The sequence below is a fragment of the Bos javanicus genome, chromosome 10 (assembly GCF_032452875.1).
Source record: "Bos javanicus breed banteng chromosome 10, ARS-OSU_banteng_1.0, whole genome shotgun sequence".
In the NCBI taxonomy this organism is placed as follows: domain Eukaryota; kingdom Metazoa; phylum Chordata; class Mammalia; order Artiodactyla; family Bovidae; genus Bos; species Bos javanicus.
The window spans coordinates 22,782,425-22,798,052 of NC_083877.1; the positions used below are offsets into that span (position 1 = coordinate 22,782,425).

Sequence of the window (15,628 nt, forward strand, 5' to 3'; positions counted from 1 at the left end):
TCCTGTGGAGTCAGGGCTGGGGGACTCTGCTCCACATCCACCCCTCTCACACCTGATGAGAAAGAGACAAACAGCCACAGGTGAGGCTCACTGTAACTCGGAAAAAACCCTGAACGTGTCCCTCCAGCTCCCGTTGATGTTGAGAAGGATAGAAGAGTGCAGGACTTGTCAACTCTTTCTACTCCCTCCCTCAACAGTACAGCAGCTGCTCATTTCTTCAGATTCCCCTGCAGGGCAGCCCCAACTCACAGCAAACCCCGGCAAACAAAAGCCCCAGCACAGTGCCCACTAGCCTCTTCATGATGCCTTGACTTGCTGCTGAGAAATTTTCACCTTAAAATACACAGCTAAACCCATAAGTGGTGTGTCACTTCTTGTCTGGAAATGTTCCTGCTCCTGCAACCAATCAGCTCACCCAACAAACCCTGCTCAGGTGACACTCTGTGACAGGAAGCCCCACCTAACAGTCAACTCCACTGAGAACACTGAACTTGAGAAAACAAATCCTGTCTTTGCAAATTTAAAAAGAAAAGAAAAAATCTAAGATGCCCATAGGAATGAAACATTTGCAATACTCTATATTCTCTGTACTATTTGCCTTCACAGAACATGCCAACTTCCTGAAAATAACACAGGCTGAAACTGTAAGTCCTTTAAGCTACCACATCTCAGGGGTTTGCAGATAGCTCTCCCTACAGTCCTAGTCACCATGTCACTCAGAGCATAGAAGTACTTGGTCAAATTACTTCAGTGGGCTTTTTCCTCAGGAGAAAGGAAGTTTCACTCTTCCTAAATTCAGATGCAAAATCTTTGATGCCTGAAACAAGATTGTTTCCAGACATGTACTTCAGGAGAAGCTGGAGTCCTTGGTTGGGGTACTGCACATACCAGTAGAGATTAGGTTGAAGAGAAAATGAGTAGTTGCACCTCAGCCCCCTGAGGGGCTCCTTCAGAGACAGTGATGTGGCCATCGGGCTGGGTCACTGACTGGGCTCCTGAACCATTAATACTGAATCAGTGAACTCAGCTAAACAAAAGTCTCTATTCAAAGTCAAACCAGAACAATGTTCCGTGTGTGGACAAGAGAGTAAAATGGAACAGTACTCACTCAGCAGCAGGAGTGCCTCAAGCATCAAGGTGAACACCAAGGTCATGGTGGAGCAGTGAAGAGGCAGTGAGCTGCTTTCCGGGTGATTCCCCACAGACAGGAGTCTCATGACTGGGGGACTTGAATCCAAGTTGCTCTGCGGTTGAGGAGGAATGACAGATGATATCGATTTCTTCTTCTGATGGAGACTGTAGAGGGAGCTAGGAAGAGAGGCTGTCTTAAAACTTCCTGTCTCTAGTGTCTGAGATGCTTTACATGTCATTGTGTAAAAAATGGTGTCAGGATATCTCTTTAAATTGTAAGGAAGGAAGGTTTTTTTGAGCTTATTCTGATCTTTCCCAATTTTCACAACAGTGCCCTCCAGAGGTCAGATAGAGAAATAAAGAAAGATTCACAATTTTTGTTCACCCCCTTGCTGGCTTTGTATGGTTGAATTTAAAAGCATTATAATTATGTACAGAGCAGAATTTATGTTTTGTAGACTCTGAAACTTACAAAATTGCACTTTCTATAGCATCACAAAATTATGGATAAAAATTAAATAGAAAATAATGTTTAGAATGAGAAATACAATCATAGCAAATTATAAATTTTAGAAAGCAAATTCCACAGACAGCATAAATCTCGAAAACTGAGTCATATTTTAGTACTTATTTCCATGACACACTGCTATAGTACTTTTTGTTTCTATGCTTTTTGTCTTCATACTTTTTATGCTTTTCTTCATATGACAATAAATTTGTAAAAGCTTTAATACAGAGAAAAGAAAGATAATCATTGATTGAAATTTGCTGTCTTAAAAAATTCAAAGTGCATTTTGAAAATGGATGAAAACTTATAGGACTATGGTCAAAATTTGGGAACTGTCTATCACAGTACTATGTGCTACAAGATTTCATTACATTCCACATTTTCTTATGTCATAACAAATCCTAAATACTATCAACTGATCACACCAATTAACAAGTTTATTTTCTATGTTAGTTTCCTATTGATGAGTGACAAATTATCAAGAACTTTTGTGATGGAACAACATCTGTTTATATCACAGGTTCTGTAAGTCAGAAATCAGCACACAGTTAAGCTGAACTCACAAGGTTGCCGTCAAGGAGGCAACTAAGACTGTCTGGAGCATGGGGTCCTCTTCCAGACTCAGTGGTTGCTGGTAGAATTCATTTGCTTGTGGCTGTAGCACTCATGGCAACTTGTTTCCTCAAGACAAGGAGGATGTCTCTGATCCCAGGAAAAGTTTAAGCTCTTTTTTAAAGAGCTCACTTGATTAGATTAGGCCCACCTAGGACAATCTCCTTTTGATTCATTCAAGGTCATACTGATTAGAGACTTTAATTACACTTGCAAATTTCTTTTATGTGTGTGTGTATGTGTGCTCAGTCCCTCAGACTCTTTGCAACCCCATGGACTGTAGCCCACCAGGCTTCTCTGTCCATGGAATTTTCCAGGCAAGAATACTGGAGTGGGTTGCCATTTCCTCCTCCAAGGGATCTGCCCAATCCTGGGATCAAACCCACATCTCTTGCATCAGCAGACAGATTCTTCACCACTGCACTACCTGGGGAACCTTGGTATCATCTACCTACCATGGTTGTTAATGCCCTCATTGGACTGGCATGCTATGAGTTTCACTTTATTCTCATAAATGTAAAACATTGTGACCAGTCAGTAAGAAGTTAATATGAACAATAATAAATATGATCAGACGAGGCCATTTTCATACCAGAGGAAGAACATAAGCAAACCCATCTTCCAATGGATAGGGTGGAATGCACAGATAGTCCACAGAGTGGAATGCAACAGCGTGCAAGGAAACTATAAAAACATATTGGAACCAGTTAGGGAGGCGTTACATGCTCTTAAAACATTAAAAGTTCTGGCAATAGACTATCACGCCTTTTGGAAACAAAGACTTGTTAATGAATCATTACCAAAGGAACAGCAGTACAGTGTAATGCAAGATAATTAGCATTAGTGTCAAACAGATTTTTGTTTGAAATCTGTCTCTGATGCTTAGCCTGTGAGATCTTGATGACAAGCACTTATGTACTGAAGTGACTGTGAGCTGCATAAATAAATTCCACTAGGTCAAAATTATATGCATTCTTAATTCAAATTCACTCTTGCAGATGCTAAATAAGCATGTGGCTCACTCCGTCACCACCTGACAGACTAGAATTATAGTAGAATGGAAGTTGGGGTTCAACTGGCAAGGATCTTAACTCGTTAAGATATATTATTTTTTGAAACATTTATAAAATATGGCTAAGGCCCTATGCATCTTGGAAATGACATGTTTAAGTAAGGGGCACTGAAGTTTAAGCTTTATTTTAAAATGAAACACTAAAAGTGTTAGTTGCTCAGTGGTGTTTGACTCTTTGTGACCCCATGACCTGTAGCCTGCCAGGCTTCTCTATCCATGGGATTCTCCAAGCAAGAATACTGGAGTGGGTTACCATTCCCTTCTGCAAGGTATGTTCCTGAACAGGGATTGAACCCAGGTCTCCCGCATTGTAGGCAGATTCTTTACTGTCTGAGCTTTATAAGAAATATCTTATTTACTACAACAATATCTTGGGTTACTCATTTTTACCCTCCATTTTACAGATGGTAAACCTAGCTTCAAAGAATTTAAATTACACAGGATTGCAGTATTTTTAAGTGACAGGGTAGCGATTAGAATCTAGATCTAACTCCAGAGACCAGTCTTATGTGCACTCCACTAAGACTGTTTGCATGATAATTGAAGCAATATGAGCAGATGAAATTTTCAAAGAATAGTATACAGATTGAGAGGAAAAGAGGGCCTAAGCAGCAGGAATGCTCTTGATGTGGGATGGGTAAGAAGAATAGGAGATCTTGCAAAGGATCTCCCAGAAGTTAAAGTTTAAGGTTGGGGTACTGTGTGCCAGGAACACAAAGGTCCCCAGAAAGAGTGGCAAGCACTGCAGAGAGTGGCTGCTCGAATGTGGTCTGTAGGTAGGTAGCATTCGCGTCACCAGGGAGCTACTCTGACTTCAGAATCTCAGGCCCAACCCCAAATTCCTAAGTCAGGATCTGCATTTTAATAATATTTCTGTGCACATTAAAATTTGAGAATACTTGTCTAGATGAAGGAGGTTAAAAATGTCTTTTAGATTTAACAATAAAGAGATCATTGGTGATTTTTAAGAAAACAGAGTTTAGAAAATATTGAGAGAAAAAACAGAAGTGTATGGAGTGAAAAAGAGGTGACAGAGTGTAAGCAGTTATGTGATCAGGGCTTTTAAACAATAGCCAGGGAGTAAAAGATAGATTGGTTGCAGGAGAGGCATGTATGGGGTTTGGAGGAATAAGAAATATTTTTTCTAAGATGAGAAAGCTTGAATATTTTAAATGAGTCCTAAAAAATCAGACCATAGAATTCAGATGATCAGTGGCCTAAGGTGCCATAGAAACCAGAAAGAATGGTGTCGGTGAAGTATTTAGGCAAAGGGTACTATTTCAAAGTAAAAGAGATACCTGTTTTATTATTATGGGAGGGAAGGTGAATTACAAGTGTAAAAGCAGAATGTTTTATGAGGTGCAGAAAGTTGAAGATTCATTAAATATACTGAAATGGAGTTGGGCTCTATGGTCCTTGCCTCCCGTGTCCTCAGCCTGCCCTTGCCTGTGAAAAAAACTTAAGCCAAAGAAGAAGCTTAATCAGACATCCCCTGTAAAGTCACATGAAGAACTGACCCCATCTTTCAGCAAAGAGAAACTGAAAGTTTCTGAGAACTTTCAGAAATCAGTTTCCTTGTTGTGGACTGCTGCTATTCAACTTGAGAGAGATTTGGATGGCAACCCATGGGAGGAAAAGCACTTTGGTTAGAAATTCTTTATATAAAATTTGAATTTAAAAATTTAAAACTTTCAAATGGAAAGAAACAAAAAGTCCTTCTTAGCTTTGCTTAATGGCGAAACTATTATTATTTTGTCTTGCTTGACTGTTTTCCTCTCCTTCTGCAATTTTTCTGATTAAGTTTATTCTTTGGAATTCAGGGAAAGCCCAAGAGGCTAATGGTTTTCTATGCACAAGAAGCAACAGAGTTTAGGTATTGGGAGTCTGTTTCAGAAAGACCCTATAGAATCCTGCTGGATTTCATATTGTGTGTGTGTGTGTGTGTGGCCTCTTGTGTGCCAAGCAGGGTTCAGGTCTGGAGGATGCTTTAGTAAAGAGATATTAAATGCCTACAGTTCAGTAGGAAGAAAGAAAAATTAAATTAATGTATTTTTTAAAAATAATTTTAAAGAGTAATAAGTACTATAAACACAATACAATACCGTATTGAGACAGAGTTACTCTTGAGGTGACGAAGGGCATCTGCTCTAAGTGGAGGGGAGGCTCCACTCTGATACTTACTATGCAACACCAGGCAAAATATTGAACCCCCTTCAAGTTCAATTTCCTTTCCTGTAAGTACTCAGTATCTTTCTGCTGGGCACTGGACTCAGCACTGGCACTTATTATCTCATTCACTTCTCATGAGAACTCTGCATGGTAGATTCTATCAATATTGATATTCTATCAATATCTAACATTGTAGATACGTGAACACTAAAGCAAAAAATCATTAAGTCATTTTCCCAAGATACTCAACTAATGAGTGGTAGACCTAGAAATACAAACCAAGTCTTCGGTCTCAAGCACTTTGTAACATTGCCTGCCTAAAGGTGAATTGATCCAACCTTGAAGTGTTCCAATAAGAATTAAGTAGGAACAAACATTCAAATCACCCAACATAATACCTTCCCTAACTTAAATATTCAATCAACTGCAGCAATGTGGAAAATCTTGGGGATGGGGTTGGGAGACAGAATCTGAAATTGCAGAATAATCTATCCACAAGATAAAGGTCAATATTTTTCTGGGATATGTACGAGTGCATGTGTGCTCATTCATGACCGACTCTGCAACCTATGGACTATGGTCTGCCAGGCTCTTCTGTTCATGGGATTTTCCAGCAAGAATACTGCAGCAGGTTGCTATTTCCTACTCCAGGGCATATTGTCACCCTGCTTATTTAACTTATATGCAGAGTACATCATGAGAAATGCTGGGCTGGAGGAAGCACAAGCTGGAATCAAGATTGCCAGGAGAAATATCAATAACCTCAGATATGCAGATGACACCACCCTTATGGCAGAAAGTGAAGAAGATCTAAAGATAGTGAAAAAGTTGGCTTAAAGCTCAACATTCAGAAAACTAAGATCATGGCATCCAGTCCCTTCACTTCATGGCAAATAGATGGGGAAACAGTGGCTGACTTTATTTTTCGGGGCTCCAAAATCACTGCAGATGGTGATTGCAGCCATGAAATTAAAAGACGCTTACTCCTTGGAAGGGAAGTTATGACCAACCTAGGTAGCATATTAAAAAGCAGAGACATTACTTTGCCAACAAAGGTCCATCTAGTCAAGGCTATGGTTTTTCCAGTAGTCATATATGGATATGAGAGTTGGACTATAAAGAAAGCTGAGTGCTGAACAATTGATGCTTTTGAACCGTGGTGTTGAAGACTCCTGAGAGTCCCTTGGACTGCAAGGAGATCCAACCAGTCCATCCTAAAGGAGGTCAGTCCTGGGTGTTCATTGGAAGGACTGATGTTGAAGCTGAAACTCCAGTACTTTGGCTACCTCTTGCGAAGAGCTGACTCATTTGAAAAGACCCTGATGTTGGGAAAGATTGAGGGCAGGAGGAGAAGGGGCCGACAGAGGATAGATAGTTGGATGGCATCACCGACTTAATGGACGTGGGTTTGGGTGAAGTCCGGGAGTTGGTGATAGGGAGGCCTGGCGTGCTGCAGTTCATGGGGTCCCAAAGAATCGGACATGATTGAGTGACTGAACTGTACTGAACTGAACTCCAGGGGATCTTCCATAACCAAGAATCAAACCGGCATCTTTTGTGGCTCCTGCATTTCCAGGCACCAGCATTTCCAGCATTACCAGCTCAGCCACCAGGGGAGTACTTTCTGACGTATATGTAGTAGTTTACCTGGCAGATTTCATGTGTTATCATAAGTGTCCATGTCTATCATGTTCTTATTACTATCAATGAGAAATTAATTCATTAGAGTGTTATTTGAGAGATTGGGTGCCATAATATAAACTGGAATGAGTATACCAAGCAGTGTTTTCTGCAATTGTTAATTTTTTCCCATTATTGACTCTTGTTCTCACTTTGATAGATATTTCTATACTACAAGAAAAGACAGAGCAGTACATACAATTTTACTTGCCAGAGAAGAAACTCCCATCTCGTGAAACAATTCCAAGCTTTCTTTTCAAGGTATCCTCTTACTCTCCAGCCATAATCAGGCCATATGCTGTACTTGTCATTTGAAGCCAATCACTTTCATATCTGGCAGGCAAAAGAAGAAGAAAAAAAGAAAACAGCCAGTTTTGTTGAATCCTCTTTCTCCCCATTTCTGCATAGAGAAGTTTACTGAATGGTTCAGCAGTGAGAGCTCCTATTGTGATTATGCTTTTGCTGGCCAAAATTTTGGTTTTCTCTGCCCACCAAAGCCAAATAAAAAGGACAGAGACAGAATTTGGAGGAAATAGAAAGGTGGCTTTAAGAATACTGGAGTAGGTTGCCATTCCCTTCTCCAGGGGATCTTCCTGACCCAAGGATCAAACCTGTGGATTCTTTACCATCTGAGCCACAAGGCAAGGGCTCACAGTCAGGAGTCAAGGTGTTAATAGGATCTTGATTTCTTCCTCTTGCATTGTTTCAAAGAGCCATAGCCTGGCATCTGTAACCCAGCAATTGACTCTGGCAGTCAGGTGGCTCTGCAGCCTTCTTTCTGATATGTAACTACAACAACGGGAAGGGTGTTGTAAGGGAAAACACTAGATAGGAGATGTATTTAACATAGAGACAAAGGAGACAGTGTGAACTGCAGCTCCTGCAGAGTTAGGGAGCAGTAAAGCAAACTTACAGATATGCAGAGTTAGGAGCAGTTAAGGCAAAACAAAACAAAAACAACTAGGAATGTTCACACCTTTCCCTATTGAGACTTCAGGGAATCTCTATCAGGGCTTCCCTGGTAGATCCACTGGCAATGCAGGAGACCCCGGTTCACTTCCTGGGTTGGGAAGATCCGCTGGAGAAGGGATAGGCTACCCACTCCAGTATTCTGCCCTGGAGAATTCCATGGAGTATAGTCCATGGGGTTGCAAAGAGTTGGACATGACTGAGCAACTTTCACTTCACTTCAGGAATGTTCAGGCCTGCTCACTGTTCTTTTAATCTTCTTTGGTCCCAGGAGAGGGAAAGAAAAAAAACCTCATTTCTCTTTTTTCCTTTTCACTGCAACAGGCTTCCTCGCAGTTTAACCCATGATCACTGGAGGGGAGCAGAGAGGCCAGTGTAAGCATCATAACATATTTGAGCAGGATACCAGCTGGCAGAGCTTTAGCTTTCATTCTTGATTCATGTAATGTGTTACAGCCTGATTCTCAGTGGAAAAAAATAGAAAGATTTAGATAAAGGATTCATTTTCATGTTCATAAGAAGCTAGTTTGAAAGTATTACTTGTTTACTTCCTTTTAACACTTTAAAAATGCTTTCCCTTGGTGACTCCTATTGCATCTGATATGAAATCAAGCATCATTCTTAACTATATTTCCCAGAATACAGTATATCAGTTTTCCCTGTTTATTGGCAAGATTATTTCCACTAAATAGACCCTTGGATTTGCCTTCAATACCCTTTGAGCTTCTGTCAAAACTACAGTGGTGGACTTGCAGAATGTCTTATTCACCTTGATGATTTTCCACATAGCATTGCTCCTATGTAAGGAGCTTGTTTTATAGGAAGTGAAGTATGGCAGTGAGTGAAGGTGCTTGTTATGAGCAAAAATGTTATGGAATGGGTAATGGAAAGGTAGTTATAAATACTACCAACAATCATGTGGTCATTTGCAGTAACAAAAACTATAATAGTCAGAAATGGAATATTTCCTGCCATATCAGTAAACAAGGATGTCACAGTCTTCAGCAACTGCAGCCCAGTGTGAGCTCCTGAGCTTAAGGGCACTCAGGAAGGAGAAGACTATCTGTGATCTAACAACCATCAGAACTGCAGTCACTCCCTCCCGTGAGACTAAAGGAGCTCAGGATGTAAGAAACACAGATACTGGCCCCAAGATAGCTGAGGTGAATAGTAAAAGAATGACTTCAGTGAGCCCGGACTCTTGCATCTTCCCATGCATAGAAGTGTGCTAGACTCCTTAACTTGCGCTTAGTCGCTCAGTCATGTCTGACTCTTTGCAACCCCATGGTCTGTAGACTGCCAGGCTCCTCTATCCATGGGGATTCTCTGGGCAAGAATACTGGAGTGGATTGCTATGCCCTCCTCCAAGGAATCTTCCCAAGCCAGGGATCAAACCCAGGTCTCCAGCATTGCAAGCGGATTCTTGACTGTCTGAGCCACCAGGGAAGTCCATCCTTAACTTGAGATATCCGTTTTTCTTTAATTAACAATAATCTTTTGATGTTCCGATTACCTGCAATTTGTTGCAAAACTTCTATACAACCTGGCTCCTCTGCTCACCTCCTCAGAGCAGTTCTTTCAGGTTTACTTGAGATGCTATCTCCCAGGCTTGAAGTCCTAAAAATTCCCACCAGATAAAATGTAACTCTCAACTTCTGGTTGTGAATATTTTTAAAGTTGACAGTAGTTATGACAATCTCTTTTTCAGTTTGATATGAATATATTTATGCATAGAGTAACCATTTTAAAATCTCTCCCCCACTTGCCTACCTATGGAAACATGATGTGCAAAATACAAGTTAACATTGAATCTGATTGTATCTCAATAGTTAAGATGTAGGATCCAATGGGACAGTATGGGTGAGGTATAAAAGGAAAGAACAACACCCAAAAATGGATAATTGAACTTGATATCCCTTGAAGAGGGCGTGGCAACCCACTCCAGTATTCTTGCCTGGAGAATCCCATGGACAGAGGAGCCTGGTGGGCTACAGTACATAGGGTCATGAAGAGTCGGATGTGACTGAAGCAACTTAGCATGCATGCACAAACCTGGTATACTCTTTTAAGGAGAAGATTACGTTGATTATGGTCGAATGGGGAATAATTGCATCATATTAACAAGAAGGAGATCCAACCAGTCCATTCTAAAGGAGATCAGTCCTGGATGTTCTTTGGAAGGAATGATGCTAAAGCTGAAACTCCAGTACTTTGGCCACCTCATGCGAAGAGTCAACTCATTGGAAAAGACTCTGATGCTGGGAGGGATTGGGGACAGGAGGAGAAGGGGACGACAGAGGATGAGATGGCTGGATGGCATCACCAATTCAATGGACGTAAATTTGAGTGAACTCCAGGAGTTGGTGATGGACAGGGAGGCCTGGCGTGCTGCAATTCATGGGGTTGCAAAGAGTTGGACATGACTGAGAGACTGAACTGAACTGAACTGAACAAGAAGCATAGTTTTGCTGTTTTCTTTATTTGAAAGTGTATTGTTAAATGAGGTATAGATGGATGACCAGTTGACATAGAAGATACTGGAATAGCTTTGTAGTGTCTCTACTAGCTGGAAATCTATGACTCAGAATTTGTTTCTCTGTATTGTTCTGGGCTAGGGTTGGCCATAAAAAGGATTGTGTAAGGTTTAGAAGGTAGTTGTCATAAAGTAGCCACATTTTTTATGCCCCACTGGTTGGTGCAGGGCTCCAGTCACTATGCAACTCACACGTGTTGTTGCTGATCTGCTAGCTCATCTTACTGTTGACTTACAGCTCCTTAACCTCCAACCAGATCTCCTACTCATCATCCCTCTGTCTTGGGCCAAATGTGCATGTAGCATGGTGATAAATATCCACTTCTCCTGAAGGTCACCCACTACTGTGAGACTGAAGGAGGTGAGAGACAGACAAGTTTTTAGTGTGTTTTTGTGGGTTCCAGTCATCCTCATGAGTTCTAGTATGTCCTTAAATGCCAATTTTTCCATGCTTTTATCCATATCCAACTTTCCTTTCCAAATGACACTCTAGTTGATTTAAAGTAAATTCAGGTTCAGCACAAGATGCAAAGATAACAGCTTTGTATAAACTCCTCCACCAACTCTAGCAATTGCCTGAGAGTTCTATTCCTTAAAATGAGTCTCTTATTCTGTATCACTGTGGTTCTACTTTTCTGATTGTACCCTAACTGACACAAAACCTAAGAAGAAAAGATTAAGGAAATTATATTCATGACAATTTGGAAAATTAAACCCAGATTTATGATGTGAGACTTTTTTAGGTGCCGTTGCCACATTAAATTATTACAGGGCAAGTTTTCAAATTTAGACAACTTTGCACATGTTCTGTATGATTGATATAAAGTTAAAAAAATCAAGACTGAGAACATATTACTAGAAAGTTAGTCTGGACATCTGTTCCTAAGTGACTTAAAAGGAACTTCCAGACCACAGATTAAGCAACCACACAACTACCATTTCTGGTCTGGGATCTGCAGGTGCATATTTCAGCTGGAGTTCTGCAGCAGGGAAGCTCTCTTTTATTAAACTCTGGGGTTTTTGTTTAGCTATTCCCATTACTTCAAGCACTGTGAGCTCCCGGAGAGCACAGAAATAGTCTGCAGAATCTTCCAGTTGTAAGTCTGAAATGGTGAGGCTGATGGATTTACTAGCTTTCTGTAAATTTACAGAGTAGCGGCCATTCCTTGCATTCTGGCTAGAAAAAACCTGACCAATAAGGTAAATCATCTCTCCATTGGGAAGCAGCTTGTACCAAAACATGTAGCTCCAAATTGTTGCATACCGACAGTTCAGGGTGACTGACTGTCCCAGTTGACTGGATGTGTCTGGCTGGTCTTGAATAACTTTCTGCGCCACACCAGATCCTGTGGGGAAAAAAACAGGAAACACAGCTGAAGTAATGAACAAAATAATTTAGGAATTAGACTAATTTGGGACCCAAAGAAAACCCAAGTTGAAATCATAATAAGTATGATTTTCTCCAACTCTCCTTTCCTCCCAAGTCCCTGTGAAGCACCACGCGCCTGTGTGCAGTCCTTTCACCCTGAACACATGCACTCATGTTTGGAAGCATCCCTACCAGAGAAGGTGAAGGCCAGGAACACCCAGAGCAGGCTGGAGTGCGGCATAAGGCATGGATTTCCCTGCACAAATGTGCTTAGTTTCTGCCTCAAGCTGAGAGTTCAGTGTCTTTGAGTGCCTGGCAGCACATATACATACTACCCGGTACCTGTGTGACTCCCCGCAGCAGGAAGTGGGATTTGTCATGTTCATAGACCACGTGGTCTGTGCACATATGGGAAAAAAGTCTGGCTCACCACAAACTTTGTTTTGTCTACTTGTCTTTTCCTGGTAATTGAGTTAGGCAGATCCTGAAAAGGAGTATGGAAAAAAAAAATAGTATTAAAGGTATGAGCTGAGGGGAACTGAATTTTAAACAAGTTGACAAAAATTGATAATCATTCAGTAAAATAATTTTACCAGCTCATTTAAGATAGAATTTAGTATAGGCTATGAACTCTTTTTGTAACTTACTTACTGGCCGTTCATTTAACCTATACTTACCTTTCCTCCATTCAGAAACAATGACTTTTTTAAAACCCACAGATTTTCAGCTCTCTTGGTGAAAAGCTATCTTATGCAAAATAATTAGCTTATCTTTTTTTTCCTTAACTGGGTTTTAGGGCTCTATTTAGATTTTTTAGTAAATAAAATTACTTTAACATGAAATGAATAAACATCACTTATTCTGACTTTCAGAATCTGTTCATTTGTATGTGTTTTTATGAAACTGAAACAGGAATAGAATATCATTCTTTTGAAATCCGACATTGAATCTTATTTATTAGATAAATAAATAAGATCCTCCTTTGAGGAGGATCAGGATATTCAGTCTTGTTGCCTCTACAAGGAGAATTGTACTTATTAGATCATGTACCCTAGAATCGCACTGATGTCACTCTGAAAGCTATAAGATATTGATGAAGAAAATTGAAGATAATGCAAGTAAATATAAAAATAGTTCATGTTCATGGGTTTTAAGAATAAACAATATGAAAATGTCCTCTGAACCAGAGCAATCTATAGATTTAATGCAACCCCTCTCAAAATAATCATGGCATTTTTCACACAACTACTGCAAATAATCCTAAAATTTGTATAGAACCACAAAAGGCCACAAATAGTCAAAGCCATTTTGAAACAAAAAGAACAAAGTTGAAGGTATCACAGTCCCTGACATCAAAATATGCTTCAAAGGTGTTATAATCTAAAATATACATTGCTGGCCCAAAAACAGATATTCAGTCAATGGAACAGAATAGGGAGTCCAGATTTTAACCCTTGTATACATGGTCAATCAATCTGTAACAAAGGAGGCAAGAATAAGCAATTGGGGGAAAGACTGCTTCTTCTATAAGTGGTGTTAGACAACTAGACAGCTACATGTTAAAGAATGAAATTAGAATATTTTCTCACAGCATATACTAAAATAAACTCAAAATGGATTAGAGACTTAAATATAAGACCTGAACTCATAAATTCTTAAAGAAAGTATAGGCAATATGCTTTATGAGATTCATCTTTGCCATATTTTTGTCTCTATTTCCTCAGGCAAGGACAAAAAAGAAACAACAAAGAAAATAGGATCCAATTAAATTAAAATATTTTGCACAGTGAAAGAAACCATTAACACACAAAAAAGGCAACCTATCAAATGGGAGAAGATATTTGGAAGTGATTGGCCAATAAAGGGTTAATGTCCAGAATATATAAAATAACTTTTGCACACAATATCAAAACCACAGGCAGAGGACATGAATAGGCATTTTCCCAAAGAAACATACAGATGGCAAACAGACACATGAAGAGATGTTCAACATCTCTAATCATCAGGTAAATGCAAATCAAAACCACAGTGAGATATCACCTCACTCCTACCAGAATACTATCATGACAAAAATGAAAAATAATTGAGTATTGTCAAGGATGTGGAGAAAAGGGAAAACTTGTGTATTCTTGCTGGGAAAGTAAGCTGGTGTAGCCTCTATTCAAAAGATTCCCCAAACCAAAAAAAATATAACTAGTAGTTGTGTGTGTATATATATATATATATAATAGTAGTAGTTTATATGTAATAAATATAACTACTCTATGATTCGGGGCTTCCCAGGTGGCTCAGCAATAAAGAATCCACCTTCAATGCAGCAGACACAATTTTGATCCCTGGGTCAGGAAGATCCCCTGGAGTAGGAAATGGCAGCCTACTCCAGTATTCTTGTTCGGAAAATTTCCAGAGACAGAGGAGCCTGGTGATCTATGTTTCCATGAGGTTGCAAAGAGTCGAACATGACTGCAATGACTTAGTATGCACATGCATTATAGGACTCAGCAATTCCATTCCTGGGTATCTATCAGAAGAAAACAAAAACGCTAATTCAAAAATATGTATGCACCCAAATGTTCACTGCAACATTATTTACAATAGTGAAGATATATAGAAACAACCTCAGTTTTCACTCACATGAATGGATCTAGAAGATATATATGTGTCAGTGTGTGTGTGTGTGTGTGTGTGTGTGTACAATAGAATATTATTAGCCATTAAAAAGAATAAAATTTTGCCAGCTGGGACAGCATGATAGATCTGGAGGATATCGCACTTAGCAAAATGTCAGATAGAGAAAGACAAATACTGTGTGCTTTCACTTTTATATGAAATCTAAAAGCAAAACAAATTAACAAATATAACAAAACAGAAACAGACTCAGACATATAGGGAATAAACTATTGGTTACTAAGGGGAAAGGGGTGGGTGTAGGGGTGAAATAGGTGAAGGGGATTAAGAGGTAGAAACTTCCACTTACAAAATAAATAAATTAAAACTAGGTAATGTGCAGTGAAGGGAAAGGATCAATCCTGCCAAGAACTTGATTGTAGTCAGTGAAACTGATTTTAGACTTCTTGCATCCAGAACTGAAAGAGGATAAATTTGTTTCAAGTGATCAATTCATATATGAACATTGAACAAATATTTTCTGTTTGCTTTGCCCCAGTCATAGGATGAGATGTGAGTATTTGCAATTTGCAAATGTGAGTAATTGTGAGTTATTTGTATTTGCAATTATGGTAAGGCAGATTTGAATATTCTTGAGACACCCAACTAAACTGGATAACATCTTTATCGGAGTCATTTTCTCCCCTTTTAGATCCTTTCACTTTTTATCATTTTGGTGTCCAGCATATTGTGTTTAAATATTTACTTTAAATCTAGTCTTATCTCGATACTCTCCTAGCTACAAGTCAGAGGTTCTAGTGCAGAGGGAAATAAATACAGGAGATATTCAGAAGCGAAAAGACCAAATCCCAAATTCGTTGGGCCAAAAAGTGTTTGTGGTTAAAACTGTCCTAGTGTAGGTAAGAAATACTAAACAGGGCAAATACCTGGCATTGTGGTGTGACTGTGGCTGGAGGA

At 39.6% G+C, this 15,628-nt stretch overlaps 1 gene segment (V, D, J or C); it reads right to left on the reverse strand.

Annotated features, from left to right (window-relative positions):
- Positions 1-11,535: 11,535 nt before the first annotated feature.
- Positions 11,536-12,412, reverse strand: LOC133255872 (T cell receptor delta variable 1-like). The segment is given in 2 exon segments: positions 11,536-12,020; positions 12,236-12,412. Coding segments are annotated over 2 exon segments (504 nt in total).
- Between the last annotated feature and the right edge of the window lie 3,216 nt (positions 12,413-15,628).